This window comes from Erinaceus europaeus, chromosome 4 (genome assembly GCF_950295315.1).
Source record: "Erinaceus europaeus chromosome 4, mEriEur2.1, whole genome shotgun sequence".
Taxonomy (NCBI): Eukaryota; Metazoa; Chordata; class Mammalia; order Eulipotyphla; family Erinaceidae; genus Erinaceus; species Erinaceus europaeus.
This window is the reverse complement of record NC_080165.1, coordinates 92,469,863-92,486,206: the sequence shown is the minus strand read 5'-3', so window position 1 is coordinate 92,486,206 and position 16,344 is coordinate 92,469,863. Positions and strand designations below refer to the sequence as shown.

Here is a 16,344-nt window from a genome sequence, read left to right as displayed (position 1 = left end):
CAATGCTTTTAGCCTTATAATGCTTTTAGTCCACATCTATGTTAGCTATTGGGCTCAGGAAAACACTACTAAAGTCATAGGCTCCTTTATATATACCTAAAGTAGACTTCTTAGCTCCTCTCAGAGGAAGATCCATCTGCTCTATTTTTTTCTTTTAGGTTCATAATTATTTTGAAAAAAAAAAAAGTCCTGATATATATCTTACTGCTTTTCAGCCTTGCAAGTTGCAGACACTACCACGATGCCATCCTGACTTTCCTGGGCAAAGACCTCATTGATGTGTCCTGGAACCTCACTTCCCCATGACCCTATCCCACTAGGGAAATCTGAAATGGGCTGTGGGTATTCGTCGTGCCAAAGTCCATGCTCAGAGAAGAAGCAATTACAGAAGCCTAACTTTCCACCTTCTGTACTCCATAAAGAATGTATGCCCATACTCCCAGAGGGATAAAGAATAGGGTATTTTCCAGTGGAGGGAATAGGATATAGGAATATCTTTGTAGGTAGGAACTATGAGGAATTATAACCTTCTTATCCTACAATCTTGTCAGTCATTATTAAATCACTAACAACAACAACAAAAAGAATGCCTCCTATAAAATAATCCATTCTTTTGGGGTTGAACATTACAAAGGAGGCTTAAAAACAACTCCTGTATCACACAATTATTAAGATGGCAAAATCAGGAAAAGAATTGTCTATGCTAAACACAAGTAAAAAAAGAAAAAAAAAACAGTTATTTGTGAAGCTACTATTTGACCAATATTGGATCTCCATTAAATACAAAAGGTCCTTTAATCTGTTTTAATTTACAAGCATTTGTATAAAAATCTTTTATTTTAAAGTTGAAAGGAATATAGAGTCTATATTCTTCTTTCTGTTACCCTCATAGATCATGATGTCTCATCGACTCTCCTCATTATCCAGATATATTCTGAACATTCTGATTTTTAGTACAAATACACACACTGCTCCTTAATTATAGTTGTTCCTGTATAGCTTCTGGATGCACTGAATGAAGACAGAATGCCTCAGTGTCATCATAAGAGGTTTTCTTCTCTTGGGAAACTACCGAGCTGCCACGTTTTTTGCCCAATCGATTCTGATCCTGCAGCTGATGCATGTTTTGTCTGATATCTGGGCAAAGCTGCATCAGTTGATCTTGGCCTGCCAGCTGGTATCTAAGCAGCTGCTCTTGGACCTCCTTGCAGTTCCCAGACTCCTGTAGATACACCTGCTGAGCAGGAGATCCTGGAGCTGAGGTATGTTTGCCAAATGTGACAGTAGTTGTTCTAGGAGCAGGCACAGTAACTTCCTCTTGGCTGCTCTCCTCTTCTCGGATTGCAAGGCTGCTAACCTTTCTCCTGGACACACCGTTCAGTGACTGCTGGGGAAGCTGGTTTAGCCTGCTCAGCATGACTTTCTTCCTCATATCTGTGAGTGAAAAGGAGTAGAAATGGATTAATCAGCTGCTAACTTTCATCAGTAGTGTGACTGAAAGATACTGCTAAATGATTAACAACTGAATATCAGTTTGCCAAGTTCCAATCATCTTTGGAAATATGTTTTTGCTAAAGACACTCTTTCTGTTCTCATGTTCAAATTAATATTAGTTATCCAATAATAACTGGATAATATGGCTTCTTAGATAAACACTTTCATGATATCCACAAGTCAATAAGAATTTTTTATAATAAACACAATAACAAATAGGATAGTCAAGAATTGCTGGTGTGGGGTTAACACACATTGGTATTAAAATGAATGTGTTCTCAAAAGTAATTTTCAAATACTTTGGATTCCATGCCCAATTAGTCATTTTGTGAATATGTGAAAACAAACACATATAAAGATAACATAAATAAGCATATGTGAATGTAAAAGTAGGAGAGGAAATCTTGTCTTGTAGTAGTCAACTCAGAAGAGTACAACATTAGCATTGGTTAAGGTAAACAGACTCTGAAGAATTTTTTCCTGGTCTGTTCTAAATAATTTAATGAGGGATATATGAGAAAATTATAACATCTCCAAGTTTGAAAAAGTTATCATATCCAGGAGATATTATTAGTAGTTAAACTATTGGGCTTAATAACATGACATCTACTGTGGGGGGTAGTTTCACAGGAAGTGAGGCAGTGCTACAGATAACTCTGTCTCTTCCTCTCTTTCCTCTTTTCCTTTCAATTTCTCTGTTCCTCTAAATAAAAAAATTAAAAGGATAAAATTACTGCTTGTAATGGTGGATTCATTGTGAAAGCACCAGGCCATAACAATAGTCCTGATGGCAAATAAAATTTATACAGATATGTATTTAATATGAGATCACAAATTTAATCGCTGGTATTGAGATAGAACGGGGCAGTGGTTGGAGACAGGCCAGGAGAGGAGCTCCAAGCAAAAGATCAAGATATCATCAGCTCCCATGTCATCAGATGACACTATATATGAGATGCTCCCATGAGTGAAACAGATAATACTTATGAAGATGCAAAAGTTGCCATACACACAGTTGTGTAGAGGGTAAGATTTCCATTCAACTGTCAGAAGGACCGTTTCAGGATTTGGCTAGGTGACTAGGAATACAGCCTGTGAAATTTCTACCTAGACCAAAGAGATAATGGAACTCTTCATAAAAATCCCCCAGTTCTTGCCCAGTACTGACACCTAATTCAAGAACTTTTTTCATTTCTTTGCTCAAGGACCATTTCACCTTACATCCCAGCAGGATTACTCTGCTTTAGTAAACTTTCCCTATATGGCCTCAGTGCCTCCCTTTGCTTTTCCCTTTGTCAAGCTCAGTGACAGCCACCCATTCTTGGGTGCAAGAATCTCAAGAACTGAAGAAATCAGGTATAGCATAACATATTGAATGTGTCAGAATGATACTCTCAGTCAGTCTCTCTCTCTCTCTCTCTCTCTCTTTCTCTCTCATGCTGTGTGTGTTTATATGTGTCTAGCTTTCATGTTAATAATGAATTCTTTACAATAAAATTATTTTAAGTGATCGCTCCATATGAAAATAACCTATTATTCTGCTATATTAGTAAGTGTTAATGGACTAGAACCATTTAGAACCTCACTGATACATTTTGAGTCCCCTCATGGGGCTGGTTGGTAACACACCTGGCTAAGCATACATCTTACAGAGTGGAAGGACCTACAAGCCCCTAGTCCTAACCTGCAGGTGGAAAGCTTCACAAGTGATGAAGCAGGGCTGCAGATGAGTCATGCAAAACACTACCCAGAACCTGCTATATGGTAGGATTTCATAAAACAGCATCCACCAGAACTGAAATCACTGGGGTTAAGATAGCACAAAACCCTGCCAGATAATGTTCTTAATGTTTTATAAGCATTACAAGCATTCACTCATATAATCTTCATAGTCATCCACAAGGCTGGTTCTATTATTGTCCTTATTTTTAGAAGGAGAAGCAGAGATACATAGGGATAATTTGCTATCCAGATCCTTCCTTACTCAGCCTTCCCCAGAGTTTCTTGATTTGGTGCAATTCCACCATCCTAGTCCAAACTTTTTTGTTTGCTAATGTTACTGTGAGCAAAGACACCCCCCTACCACCACTTTCATAGAGGAAGCTTCAGGAGTGGGTAAGTAGTATTGCAGATGCCTCTCTTTCTCTTGCCTATCCATCTCCTTCTTCTTTCTCAATTTCTCTTTGCCCTATTAAATAAAACAAGAAAAACTTGGCCAACTAAAGTAGTGCAATGGTTGTACAGGCACAGAGTCTCAGTGATAAAAAAAAAAAAAAAAAGAAAATTTATGACCTTATAGTAAGTAAGTAGATAGATCTACAAGCAGCATGCTGGGGAAGGCAGAAAAGGAAGTGCTTAACCTTTCCTATAAGTTGAGAAGTACTTCACAAAGGAGATAATATTTTAGAGGGTGCCAGGCAGTGGTGCACCTTATTCAGTACATAGTATGAAGCACAAGGACCTGTGCAAGGACCCAGGTTTGAGTCCCAGCTCCTCACCTGCAGGGGGATGCTTCACAAGCAGATCTGCAGGTGTCTCTCTTTCTCTCTCACTCTCTATCTCCCTCTCCTCTCTCAATTTCTCTTTCTGTCCTATCTGATAAAATGGGGAAAAAAAATGGCCACTAGGAGTTGTGGATTCATAGTGCTGTCACTCAGCCCCAGATAAACCTGAAAGCAAAAGAAGAGATGCTATTTGAGTTTTGAAGAACATTATGGTGGGATGGAATTTCAAAATAAGTTATAGAATATGTCACAGACAAGAATGAGCAAGAAATACTAAGGATCCTGAAAATAGCTTTTAGACTCAGATGTGTGTGTGTGTGTGTGTGTGTGTGTTGATATATATGTGTGGTGAGGGTTGTTAATAATAACATTAAGTTTTAATAACCACAACAACTATAAAACAACAAGGGAAACAAAAAGGGAGAAAAATAGTCCCCAGGAGCAGTGGATTAGTGGTTCAGGCACTGAGCTCTAGCACTAACCCTGGAGCCAAAAAATAAATAAATAAAATAAAAATAAAAAAAGAAGACTGTTAAGATACCCTTAAGTGAGATAAGCCAAAATGTGAAAGATACAACTAAGTCTGGACTAGGTTTGGTGGAATTGCACCAAACCAAAGAACTCTGGGGAAGATTGAGTAAGGAAGGAGCTGGGGCAGGAGGCTTTGTGGTCCTGATTCATGATGGTGTAAAATGATCTAAATTTGAGGAAATATATTTTATAGACATCTACCAAGGGGAGATAAAAAATTATCCTTGTGTCAACAACTGTACTATAATACATTACCCCCCATAAAGTAAAAAAAAAAATAAAAAATAAAATAAAATGAAACTGAGAAAGGTAAAATAGACAGCAGTGGACCAGAGTCAATGGAATGTAAGAGATGAATAGAAATGTTCTAAAAAATATTTTATTAAAACATGGGTGGAGAAGGGAAGCAGGCCAGTAGTTATTGAATGACTAGGCACAGGCTATGGGCTTTTATTCTATATTTATATCAATAGATGAGGAAGCAGAATAGATACTAATTTAGAGAAACCAAACTGTATTTCAACTCAGAGCAAAATATTTTTTGGTACACAAGAAGATAAACCAATTGAAAATAAAAAAATTTCCTCTTAGGGAGACTGGTCCTAAAATGAGTGTAGCCTATAATGTTCCTAGCTGTGACCATGGACTGTGAGCTCAGATTGACAGGAACTTGGAGGTCATACAGGGTCCTGTGCTAAATATGAATATAAATGAACCCTGTGTCAGATCAATGGGGTAAACAGTTAATTGTACTTATATAATTTATTCAAGTTTGGGAACTACTCTCTGCCCTCATCCACCTTTCTAGCCCTGTTCTCAACACTTACACCATCACTGTCTTCCCAATATTTTGGGGTCATTTTCACGTTAATTAACATTCTCTGGCAAAAATCACTAAAATCATGGGCCACAAAGAACTTCTTATTTTCTTATCACCCTAAAATTACTATTCTCACTTTCTCTATTCCTACTTTCTGGTTCTTATTTATTAAACTTTTTTCCTGCCTCATAACTTACTTCCTTTCAGACACCAAATTACAGATGCTAGTTGGATTCTATCCTGAACTCCATTGGCAGATAGACTTCACCAATGTGCCCCAGAATCTCACCTCTCCAAATCACTACCTGACTAGGGAAAGATAGAAAAAAGCTGGTTGTATGGATCGACCTGCCAACATTCATGTCCAACAGAGCGGTAATTACAGAAGCCAGACCTCCTACCTTCTGCACCCCCAAAAGAGTTTGGTTCAAATTCCCTCGAGGAGAAGAAATGTTAAGGGAAGATAATAGAAGCTCTGAAGCTCAATTCTATTAGGACACAGAGAGAAAAGAGGGATAAAGTAAAGACATTCATAAGCAGGAACAGATGTAGTTGTCATATAGATAGATAGATAGATAGATAGATAGATAGATAGATAGATAGATAGATAAATAGGTAGATAGATGATAGATGCATGACAGATAGGCAGTTAAATAAATGATAGTCAACCCATATCTGTGACCCTGGGAGAATCACTGAAGTTTCCAATGGATGGAGTGGGGGCACAGAACTCTGCTAGTAGGAATGGTGTGGAATTGTTATTTTATAATTTTAATAAATAAAAAATTAATTAATCATTAATAATTTTTTTTTAAAAGTTCCTCTTAGACTTTATGGCCAAAAGTTATACAACTTCCTGCTGATCAAAAAGGCTAATGAATTTTTGTTAAATGAATTATTGTAAATTAATGTAAGCATTTGAATGTAATTGACCTTCCCTCCAAATAATTATAAGTTTCTTGAAAGTGGGAGCTTGATTTTATTCTGTTTTTATCTCAGTGTTAACAGAATATTGACATTATCTAATTTTCTGTTAAGAGAGTAGAAAACTTGTTTAGACTAGGTATTTGAAAAATCATTTAATAGAAATTAAGACACTAATTCATATTCTGGTGTGTGTGTGTGTGTGTGTGTGTGTGTGTGTGTGTGTGTGTGAGTGTGTGTGTGTGTGTATAAAAGAGAGGAGAGAGAATGCATTGTTATATATGTCTTAAATAATGATATGAGTTACAAAACCTAAATGTACCAACTACAGACAAAGAAATTGAAACTGTTATTAAGAATCTCCCCAATAACAAAAGTCCTCGACTAGATGGCTTCACAAACGAATTCTACAAAACTTTCAGGAAATAGTACCCATACTTCTTAAACTTTTCCATAAGATTGAAGAAACAGGAATACTCCCTCCCATCTTCTATGAAGCCAACATCACCCTAATACCAAAAGCTGATAGGGATACAACAAAAAAGGAAAACTACAGACCAATATCTCTGATGAACATAGATGCCAAAATATTAAACAAGATCTTGGCCAACCGGATACAGCAGCACATCAAAAAGATTGTTCACCATGTCCAAGTGGGATTCATCCCAGGAATGCAGGGCTAGTTCAACATCCGTAAGTCAATCAATGTCATTCACCACATCAGTAAAAGCAAAGCCAAAAACCACATGATTATCTCAATAGATGCAGAGAAAGCCTTTGACAAAATCCAACACCCATTCATGCTCAAAACTCCACAAAAAATAGGAATAGATGGAAATTGCTAAAGATAGTGGAATTTATGTTGGATAGTATGCCAGCTCCCCCTGGCTTCTGCTTAACCATATGCCTATATAGGGATAGATTTAATCCCATTCAAAGCTTTGGTTTATTTACATAAATCACTTTTACATTTACATAAAGCACCACACTCCCTCCAGGACATTGGTGGTTTAGTGGTAGAATTCTCACCTGCACCACCCCCTCTCCTTGTCACACTCTGATTTTCACCAGTCACTTTTTGCTCCACCCTCTCTATATCACATCCTGTTTCCACCCTACTTGGAGAGTATAAAAATAGCTGTTCTTCTGATTAAAGACACTTGGAAATTGCTTTCCGGCTCTGAGAATTCCAGAGTGTATCTCCTGCAAAGTTAGTGCGGCACGAGTTCCTGATCCCTCTCCCACGCAGCAGCCTAGATCGGCTCCAGTTGAGTTCTCTCCAACCCAGAGAGCACTAGCTCGGGAAGAAGCACCCTCAGGCTATCCCAGCATCTGGCACCCAGAACAGGGACATGTAAGCAGCAGATTTACAAGAAGACATCCTAGATAAGTACACACCTTGTGGGTATCTGCAATATTGTGTTAAGGCGCTGTGATTTTTTTCTTTCTTATTGTCTTCCTGAGATCTCTCCACCATGGAAAATCTTTTCCAAATTCTGCATTCTTTTTCCAGTATACAATTTTTATATATCTGGGACATTTTTCTCGGGGCTGCACCTTATATCCTGTTGATCATCATAACAGCTTTTAAGGGATATATAGGGGAACCTCTCAAAAGGCTTAAGGACCTAGAGGCTGAGGTCCAAGAGATAAAAGAAGTGATCATAGAACTTAACCAGCACCTTAAAAACAAGAAGAAGCAAAGGCCTGTCGTGATCCTGACCCACCCTAATTCCTCTGCATCTTGCCCTGAGGCCCCTATTTTGGCATCTTGCCCTGAGGCCCCTATTTTGGCAGACACGTGTCTGAATTCCCCTTTGGACTCCACAGCCACTTCTTTGGCCACCCCCATTTTGGCAGACACGTGTCCACATTTCCGGAACCTCCTGCTGCCTCCACGGCTGCTTCTTCGCCCACCCCCATTTTGACAGACACATGTCCAAATTCTCTTGTAGCCTCCAAAACCACTTCTTCGGCCGCTTGTCCAGAAGCTTCCACTTCGGTGACTCCTCCTACCGCTACACACTTATCAGAGCAAGTCCACACATTTCCAGTCAATGTTGCCCTCAATAGACAAAACCTCAGGCCTGGTATCCATATTCCACCACAGACCTGAAGGAACTATGCCAGGCTATCAAGGATGACTGTGTTCATGCCCCATGGACCAGGTCCATTTAACAAGGCCTGCTTCAGAACCTTATACTCCCAAGATTGGAGGGATGTAACTCGCGCTACGCTCCCAGGCCCCCTCTTCCTGCAATGGGAGGCATTCTTTCAAGATGAATGTTTACAACAATCGCAGAAAAATATTCAAAATCAGCCAGAGGGGAATTTTGATGCATTGTTAGGAACAGGCCAATTAGAAACAGGGATTCAACAGGCGGAAACCAAGTTTCCACCGGGGTATTTTGATCAGGTACGCCTGTGTGCATTAAAAGCATGGGAGCGATTACCACCACCCATGGGAGCGGCCTCAGCCCACATTCTCTCCCTTCAACAAGAACCTGATGAATCCCTCACTAAATTCATTGCCAGGGTCCAGTCGAGTTTGGAAAGGAAGATTTATAATCCTGATGCTTGTTTTCTCCTCCTGCAATCCATAGTCTGGGATGGAATGCTTCTGAATTTTGACAGGGTGGAACAGTGGTCTTTGCCTAGGGAGAAGCTAGAAATTTTAAAAGAACTCGTCCAAGAGCAGTTATCTTTGGGACACATTTGTCATTCTCCAAGCCCATGGAATACTCCAGTCTTTGTGATTAAAAAGCACTCAGGAAAATGGCGCCTCCTCCAAGATCTTCATGCAGTTAATAAAACCATGCAGGTTTGGGGCTTCCCCCAAAGGGGTTTGCCTCTTGCTTCCGCAATTTCCACAGGAATTCCAATCATAACTATTGATATACAGGATTGTTTTTTCTCTATTCTCTTACACCCACAAGATTATAAACATTTTGCTTTCTCTGTTCCTTCTATTAATAATGCCAGCCCTGCTGATAGATTTGAATGGGTGGTACTACCCCAGGGCATGGCTAATAGCCCTACTATTTGTCAGGAGGCTGTTAAATCTGCCCTTTTTCCATATATTCATAAGGGCATTAAGGTTTTTCATTATATGGATGACGTGTTAATATGGGGAGAATTAGATACAGATCTCTCCGCCCTACGTGATTTTCTAATCCCTGCCTTAAAGAGAAGTGGACTTAATGTAGCTCCTGAGAAAATACAGCTAATTCCTCCAATATCTTTCTTAGGCTCAGAGATTTCCCTAACGCAGATTCATCCTTTAAAACCTTGTGTTACTTTTCCTTCTTATCTCACTCTTGCTTCTTTACAAATTTTTTTGGAAATTTGAATTGGCTTAGGCAGTATCTTTATCTGCCTACGAGCTGCCTGCAACCACTGTTCGATTTGTTAAAAGGAAACAAACAGCCTTCCTCAAGGCGTATGTTAAACCCCGAAGCCTCCTTGGCACTGGAAAAAGTTAACCAGGCTCTCCAGGACATGCACCTCATTTGGTTCTCCCCCTCCTCTCCAGTAAATCTTCTAATCTTTAACTCCACTCCCACGGTAGTGGGGGCATTGTGGCAGAAACATGGTGTTCTCGAATGGCTTCATACGCCAGTAGGCGGAGCTCCAAGACTCCTTACCAAGATTGATGCCTTAGCATTTATGGTTTGCCAAGGAAGAAACAGATCGGTTCAGGTCTTAGGAAGGGATCCAGATTCAATCATTCTTCCCTTTTCTCTCACAGATACAGAATGGCTCATACACCACCATTCTCGTTTTACCATAAGTTTAATGGGTTTTCCAGGACAATTAGATAATCATTTTCCCTCTAATAATTTGATAGCTTCTTTACCTCTGTTGCCTCTACTAGTACCTAAACTTTTCTCTTGAGATCCCATCCCCTCTGCTCCTACAGTGTTCACTGATGGTGGACAAAAGGGAGCTGCTACCCTTATATATTATCCAGACCAGCAATACCCCAAACCTCTCTTTACTGAACTTCCTGATAATTCCCCTCAGTACAAAGAACTTTATGCTGTTTTCCTTGCATTAAAAGTTTTACCGGAATCTTTCAACCTTTTTTCTGTCAGTGTGTATACTGTTAACTTACTTCCATGGCTTGCTCGATCTTATGTAAGAATTGATGACAACCCACTTTCTCCTCTTTTAATTCAAATTGCCTCTATGCTCTGTTCTCGAACCCATCCACTGTATGATCAGCACCTACGTTCCCACAGCCCTCTTCCTGGTCCCCTGTCCAAAGGGAATGCTGCAGCCGACCACATTGCCTCCACAGGAATTCTCCTAGCCTCAGTCTCTAGTCCTGCTGACTTTTATTCCCTAACCCATGTTAATCTTAAGGTCTTCGAGCTCAATTTCCTGATATTCCTCTGCCACAGTTAAAATGTATTCTTGCTACATGTTCCTCCTGTGCAGGTCTAATCAAAACACCTGCTATTCAGACTCTGGGGGTTAATCCTCGAGGTTTAAAAGCCAATGCTCTTTGGCAAATTGATGTTACCCACATACCCAACTTTGGCAAACAAAAATATGTGTTCGTCTCAATTGATACCTTCTCTAAGTTCATGTGGGCTACAGCTCAGACTGGAGAAAACTCAAAAAAGCTTATAAGCCATATGCTCTCCTGTTTTGTTGTAATGAGCTTACATCTTCAACTTAAAATGGATAATGGACATGCTTTTACCAGCAAACAATTTAAAGATTTTTGTTCCCTCTGGAACATTACTCATACTACAGACATTCCGTATAATCCACAGGGACAAGGCATTGTTGAGAGGGCCCATCAAACTCTTAAGGCTCAATTAAATAAAGAAAAAGGGGAAATGTACCCCCCAATATCCAGTTGGCAAAAGCCTTAACTACATTGAATTTCTTTAATATTTACAAAAATTCAGACCAACCTCCTATTATTCTTCATTGGCAAACACCACCCACCCTCCCAGCTATTAAAGTCAAATGGAAAGACCCACTTGATAAAATCTGGAAAGGACCTGACCCCCTGTTGACTATGGGGAGGGGTTTCGCATGCATTTTTCCACAAAATTACTCCAAGCCTGTTTGGGTTCCTGCCCGCCATGTCTGGCAATACCCACATGATGGCGCTGATATCCCTGAAGGATAAGAAACACTGCAAGAAGACTGGCTGCAAGAGGACTGGCTGCAGGATGCACCCCAGGATCCATAGTACAGCATGGCAAAATAAAAGAAATCTGATTCACAGAACTCCCCCCCCCCCGAATGTCTTATGTTATGACTGGCCAGTTGTGTTTTGTGAGTGAGTGAGTGAAAAAAAAAAATTGAGTGAGTTGAGTAACCAAAATTTTTGTACGACCCATTGTGCTCATAGTACTCTGAATGTTAACTGACTTTATATAAAACAGCTGGACGCAGACATGGTTTCTTGAGACATCCAGAAACAGTTCAAAAATTGTTCATTCCCCTTTTTGATTTCTTTTTTAAGTCTTGATATAAATATGAAATGTTTAGTCTTAAACTGTGTGAGTAAAGATGGTTCAACTATGACAGTAGATCTAAATTCGCATTTGAAATGATATGTCTTATTTACAAGGTTTTCTCCTCCTGTGTGTTATAAAATATATGTTTAATATGCGTGTTTCAAGTTTGGTAAACATTAACTTAACGGTTACATTGTAACTTCGAAGCTACATTCTTACGAGAAGAGGTAAAATCAATTCATTAAAGTAACTGAATGTTTAAGGTAAAACTTTAAATATTCAATGTGACAATTCATCATCTCTTAAGTTAAAATACAAATCCTCTATACAGGACATTTTTGGAGGGCCCCCAAAAATGTCCTGTAAGCTATCTTGTGGAAATTAATCCACAACAAATTTGGCATCAATCTGATATTGTAAATGTACCAAAAAAATGTCACTAAAATGTTTTAACTCTAGTAACCTGAGTTTGCTTAAAAACCCAATGTAAAAATAGTTAAGAATCAATATATGTGACTTAAATTCGGTATGAAAATTTTTCTATATAGAGACTGGTACATGAGGTCACATAAGATGGCCTTTACACGAAATTATAAAGATACCTAAACCAATTATAATCATTGAGTTATCAATTGTAGTAAACTTCTAATTTGTTACAAAGTTTTTTTCATAAGTAATTGACTACAGCTATGACAAGCCTTTGCATAAAGAAGCATCTGCTCATATAGAATCCCCAGAAATCCATCTTGGACCCCTGACCTCTGACATCACCCACAATTACAGCCATCCCCCGAAATCCATGATGTGACCTGAAATGATCTGGAGAACCTGATTCACAGACTCCAAAGAACAAGACTTTCCTACTGCCTTTCTGTCAACCATCGGTGTCTGCTCTTCCTGCTTCTGTTTCGCCCATCATGTTTTGGCGGTTCCAGGTCACTCTCTACAGAGAAGAAAAGTTCCAGTGGCTGTCCTCCTCCATCAAGTTAGACGTGTGGCATTTATTTCCTGGCCACTGACATTGGACTGATGCTTCTATAGAACTTGCTGGACACTCCCTTTATACTGCTGGACTTCTTGAAGAATGACTGTAGCAGTTCATAGAACTTTCCGCCAGCTGACTCAGGATTTTGCAATGCCAGATCACCCCTCTAGCCCCTCGGCTTATCAGGCCCCCACTCCTCCACCTATCAGGTTCACTCTGTCTCTTGCTACTTTTACTTATCCCTCCCTGTCTTGTGCTAGTTCTTTTTGAAGACACTTACACACTATCATTCTGCTTTCTTCCCAACAGGTTTCTGTTCATCCCCTGACAGAGATGAAGCCTTTTACAGATATTGACCCAGTTATATATGGCCATTAAGTAAGAGGGAGATGTTGGGTAATTGTGAGGATATGGTTGAGCTTGGAAGGGCTTGAGCCTGAGGGGTGTGTCAATCCTGTTAGTCTCTCTCTCCATGGAGAGGTTGAGCAAGGAGGGACAGTAGAACCCCAAAAAGGTGTGCCTCTTATCAGTCTCCCTGCTCACAAAGTGCCCCACACACCTGATACTATGGCAAATAGTTAAAAAGAAACGGGGAGATGTTGGATAGTATGCCAGCTCCCCCTGGCTTCTGCTTAACCATATGCCTATATAGGGATAGATTTAATCCCATTCAAAGCTTTGGTCTATTTACATAAATCACTTTTACATTTACATAAAGCACCACACTACCTCCAGGGCATTGGTGGTTTAGTGGTAGAATTCTCACCTGCTCCACCCCCTCTCCTTGTCACACCTTGATCTTATCCTTGTCACACTCTGATTTTCACCAGTCACTTTTTGCTCCACCCTCTCTATATCACATCCTGTTTCCACCCTACTTGGAGAGTATAAAAACAGCTGCTCTTCTGATTAAAGACACTTGGAAATTGCTTTCTGGCTCCGAGAGTTCCAGAGTGTATCTCTTGCAAAGTTAGTGTGGCACGAGTTCCTGATCCCTCTCCCACGCAGCAGCCTAGATCAGCTCCAGTTGAGTTCTCTCCAACCCAGAGAGCACTAGCTCGTGAAGAAGTACCCTCAGGCTATCCCGGCAAATCTATATATAGCAGACCTACAGCCAACATCATACTCAATGGACAGAAGCTGAAAGCATTCCCCCTCAGATATGGGACTAGACAGGGCTGTCCACTCTTCAACATAGTATTGGGAGTTCTTGCCATAGCAATCATGCAAGAGAAAGAAATCAAAGCAATACAGATTGGAAGGGAAGAAGTCAAGCTCTCACTATTTGCAGATGATATGATAGTATATATAGAAAAACCTAAAGAATCCAGCAGAAAACTGCTGGAAGTTATTAGGCAACATAGCAAGGTATCAAGCTACAAAATCAATGTACAAAAATCAGTGGCATTTCTTTATGCAAACACTAAATCTGAAGAAGAAGACATCCAAAAATCATTCCCATTTACTGTTTCAGCAAAATCAATCAAATACCTAGGAATAAAGTTGACTAAAGAAGTGGAAGACTTGTATACTGAAAACTATGAGTCGCTACTCAAGGATATAGAAACTGATACCAAGAAATGGAAAGACATCCCATGCTCATGGATTGGAAGAATAAATATCATCAAAATGAATAGTCTCCCCAGAGCCATATACAGATTTAATGAAATACCCATCAAAGTTCCACCAAGCTTCTTTAAGAGAATAGAACAAACACTACGATCATTTATCTGGAACCAGAAAACACCTAGAATGCCAAAACCATCTTAAGGAAAAGAAACAGAAATGGAGGCATCACACTCCCAGACCTCACACTTTATGATAAAGCCATCATCATCAAAACAGCATGGTCCTGGAACAAAAATAGGCACACAGATCAGTGGAACAGAATTGAAAGCCCAGAAATAAATCCACACACCTATGGACATCTTATCTTTGATAAGGGGGACCAAAGCATTAAATGGAAGAAGGAATCTCTCTTCAATAAATGGTGCTGGGAAAACTGGGTTGAAACATGCAGAAGAATGAAATTGAATCACTTTATCTCGCCAGAAACAAAAATCAACTCCAAATGGATCTAAGACCTGGATGTTAGACTAGAAACAATCAAATACTTAGAGGAAACATTGGTAAAACACTTTCCTACCTACACCTCAAGGACATCTTTGATGAATCAAACCCAATTGCAAGGAAGACTAAAGCAGAAACAAACCAATGGGACTACATCAAATTGAAAAGCTTCTGCACATCCAAATAAACTATTACACAAACAAAGAGACCCCTCACAGAATGGGAGATGATCTTCACATGCCATACATCAGACAAGAAACTAATCACCAAAATATATAAAGGGCTCAGCAAACTTAGCACCAAAAAAGTAAATGACCCAATCCAAAAATGGGCAGAGGATATGAACAAAACATTCACCTCAGAGGAGATCCAAAAGGCTAACAAACATGAAAAACTACTCTAGGTCACTGATTGTCAGAGAAATGCAAATTAAGGCAACACTGAGATACCACCTCACTCCTGTAAGAATGGCATACATCAAAAGGGACAGCAGCAACAAATGCTGGAGAGGCTATGGGGACAGAGGAACCCTTTTGCATTGCTGGTTGGAATGTAAATTGGTCAAGCCTCTGTGGAAAGCAGTCCAGAAAACTCTCAGAAGGCTAGACATGGACCTTCCATATGATCCAGTAATTCCTCTCCTGGGGTTATAGTCCAAGTACTCCATAACACACAATCAAAAAGAGGTGTGTATTTCTATGTTCATAGCAGCGCAATTCATAATAGCTAAAACCTGGAAGCAACCCAGGTGCCCAACAACAGATGAGTGGCTGAGAAAGCTGTGGTATATATACACAACGGAATACTATACAGCTATCAAGAACAATGAAGCCACCTTCTCTGTCCCATCTTGGACATAGCTAGACGGAATTATGTTGTGAGCTAAGTCAGAAAAATAAAGATGAGTATGGGATGATCCCACTCATCAACAGAAGTTGAGAAAGAAGATCTAAAATGGAAACTAAAAGCAGGATCTGACTAAATTGAAAGTAGGGCACCAAAGTAAAAACCCTGTGGTGAGGGGCAGACATGCAGCTTCCTGGGCTGGTGGGGGGTGGGAGTGGGGGGGTAGGTGGGTGGGATGGGACATAGTCTTTTGGTGGTGGGAATGGTGTTTATTTACAGTCCTAGTAAAGTGTAGTCATATAAACCACTAGTTAATTAATATGAGGGGGAAAATTAATTGTATGTCTCGAAGTTTTTAAAACACAGACTGAGTCTTTTTAATATATAGGCTGTGTATTTGATATGCGGACCCTCTCAAAAGCCTAGACCAAGTAGATCAGAAGCAGCCAATTGGCACAGCTACATACAAGATACTGGGCACTATACAGCAAACCCTAACAAAAGGACTTTTCAAAGTTAACCCAATTACCAATTAATGTGATAATAACATTAACTATCCATTGTCTTTTTGAATGCTAAGACAACAGGAACCTCACATCTCCACTATAGAGCCTATATTTCCCCCAGTCCTGGAACCTTAGGATAGGGCCCACTTTCCCACATGCCTCTCCCAATCCATATCAAATAATA

At 39.7% G+C, this 16,344-nt stretch overlaps 1 protein-coding gene across 6 annotated transcripts in view; it reads right to left on the bottom strand.

The window, feature by feature from the left end:
- Window positions 1-591: 591 nt before the first annotated feature.
- The window catches only part of PKHD1 (PKHD1 ciliary IPT domain containing fibrocystin/polyductin), a 617,401-nt gene continuing 601,648 nt past the window's right edge, over window positions 592-16,344 (bottom strand). For all 6 annotated transcript variants that reach the window (XM_007516520.3, XM_060190048.1, XM_060190049.1 and 3 more), the window contains one exon: window positions 592-1,434. In XM_007516520.3, the coding sequence (XP_007516582.1) occupies window positions 980-1,434 (455 nt within the window). In that variant the 3' untranslated portion in view covers window positions 592-979. The remainder of the gene's footprint in view (window positions 1,435-16,344) is intronic.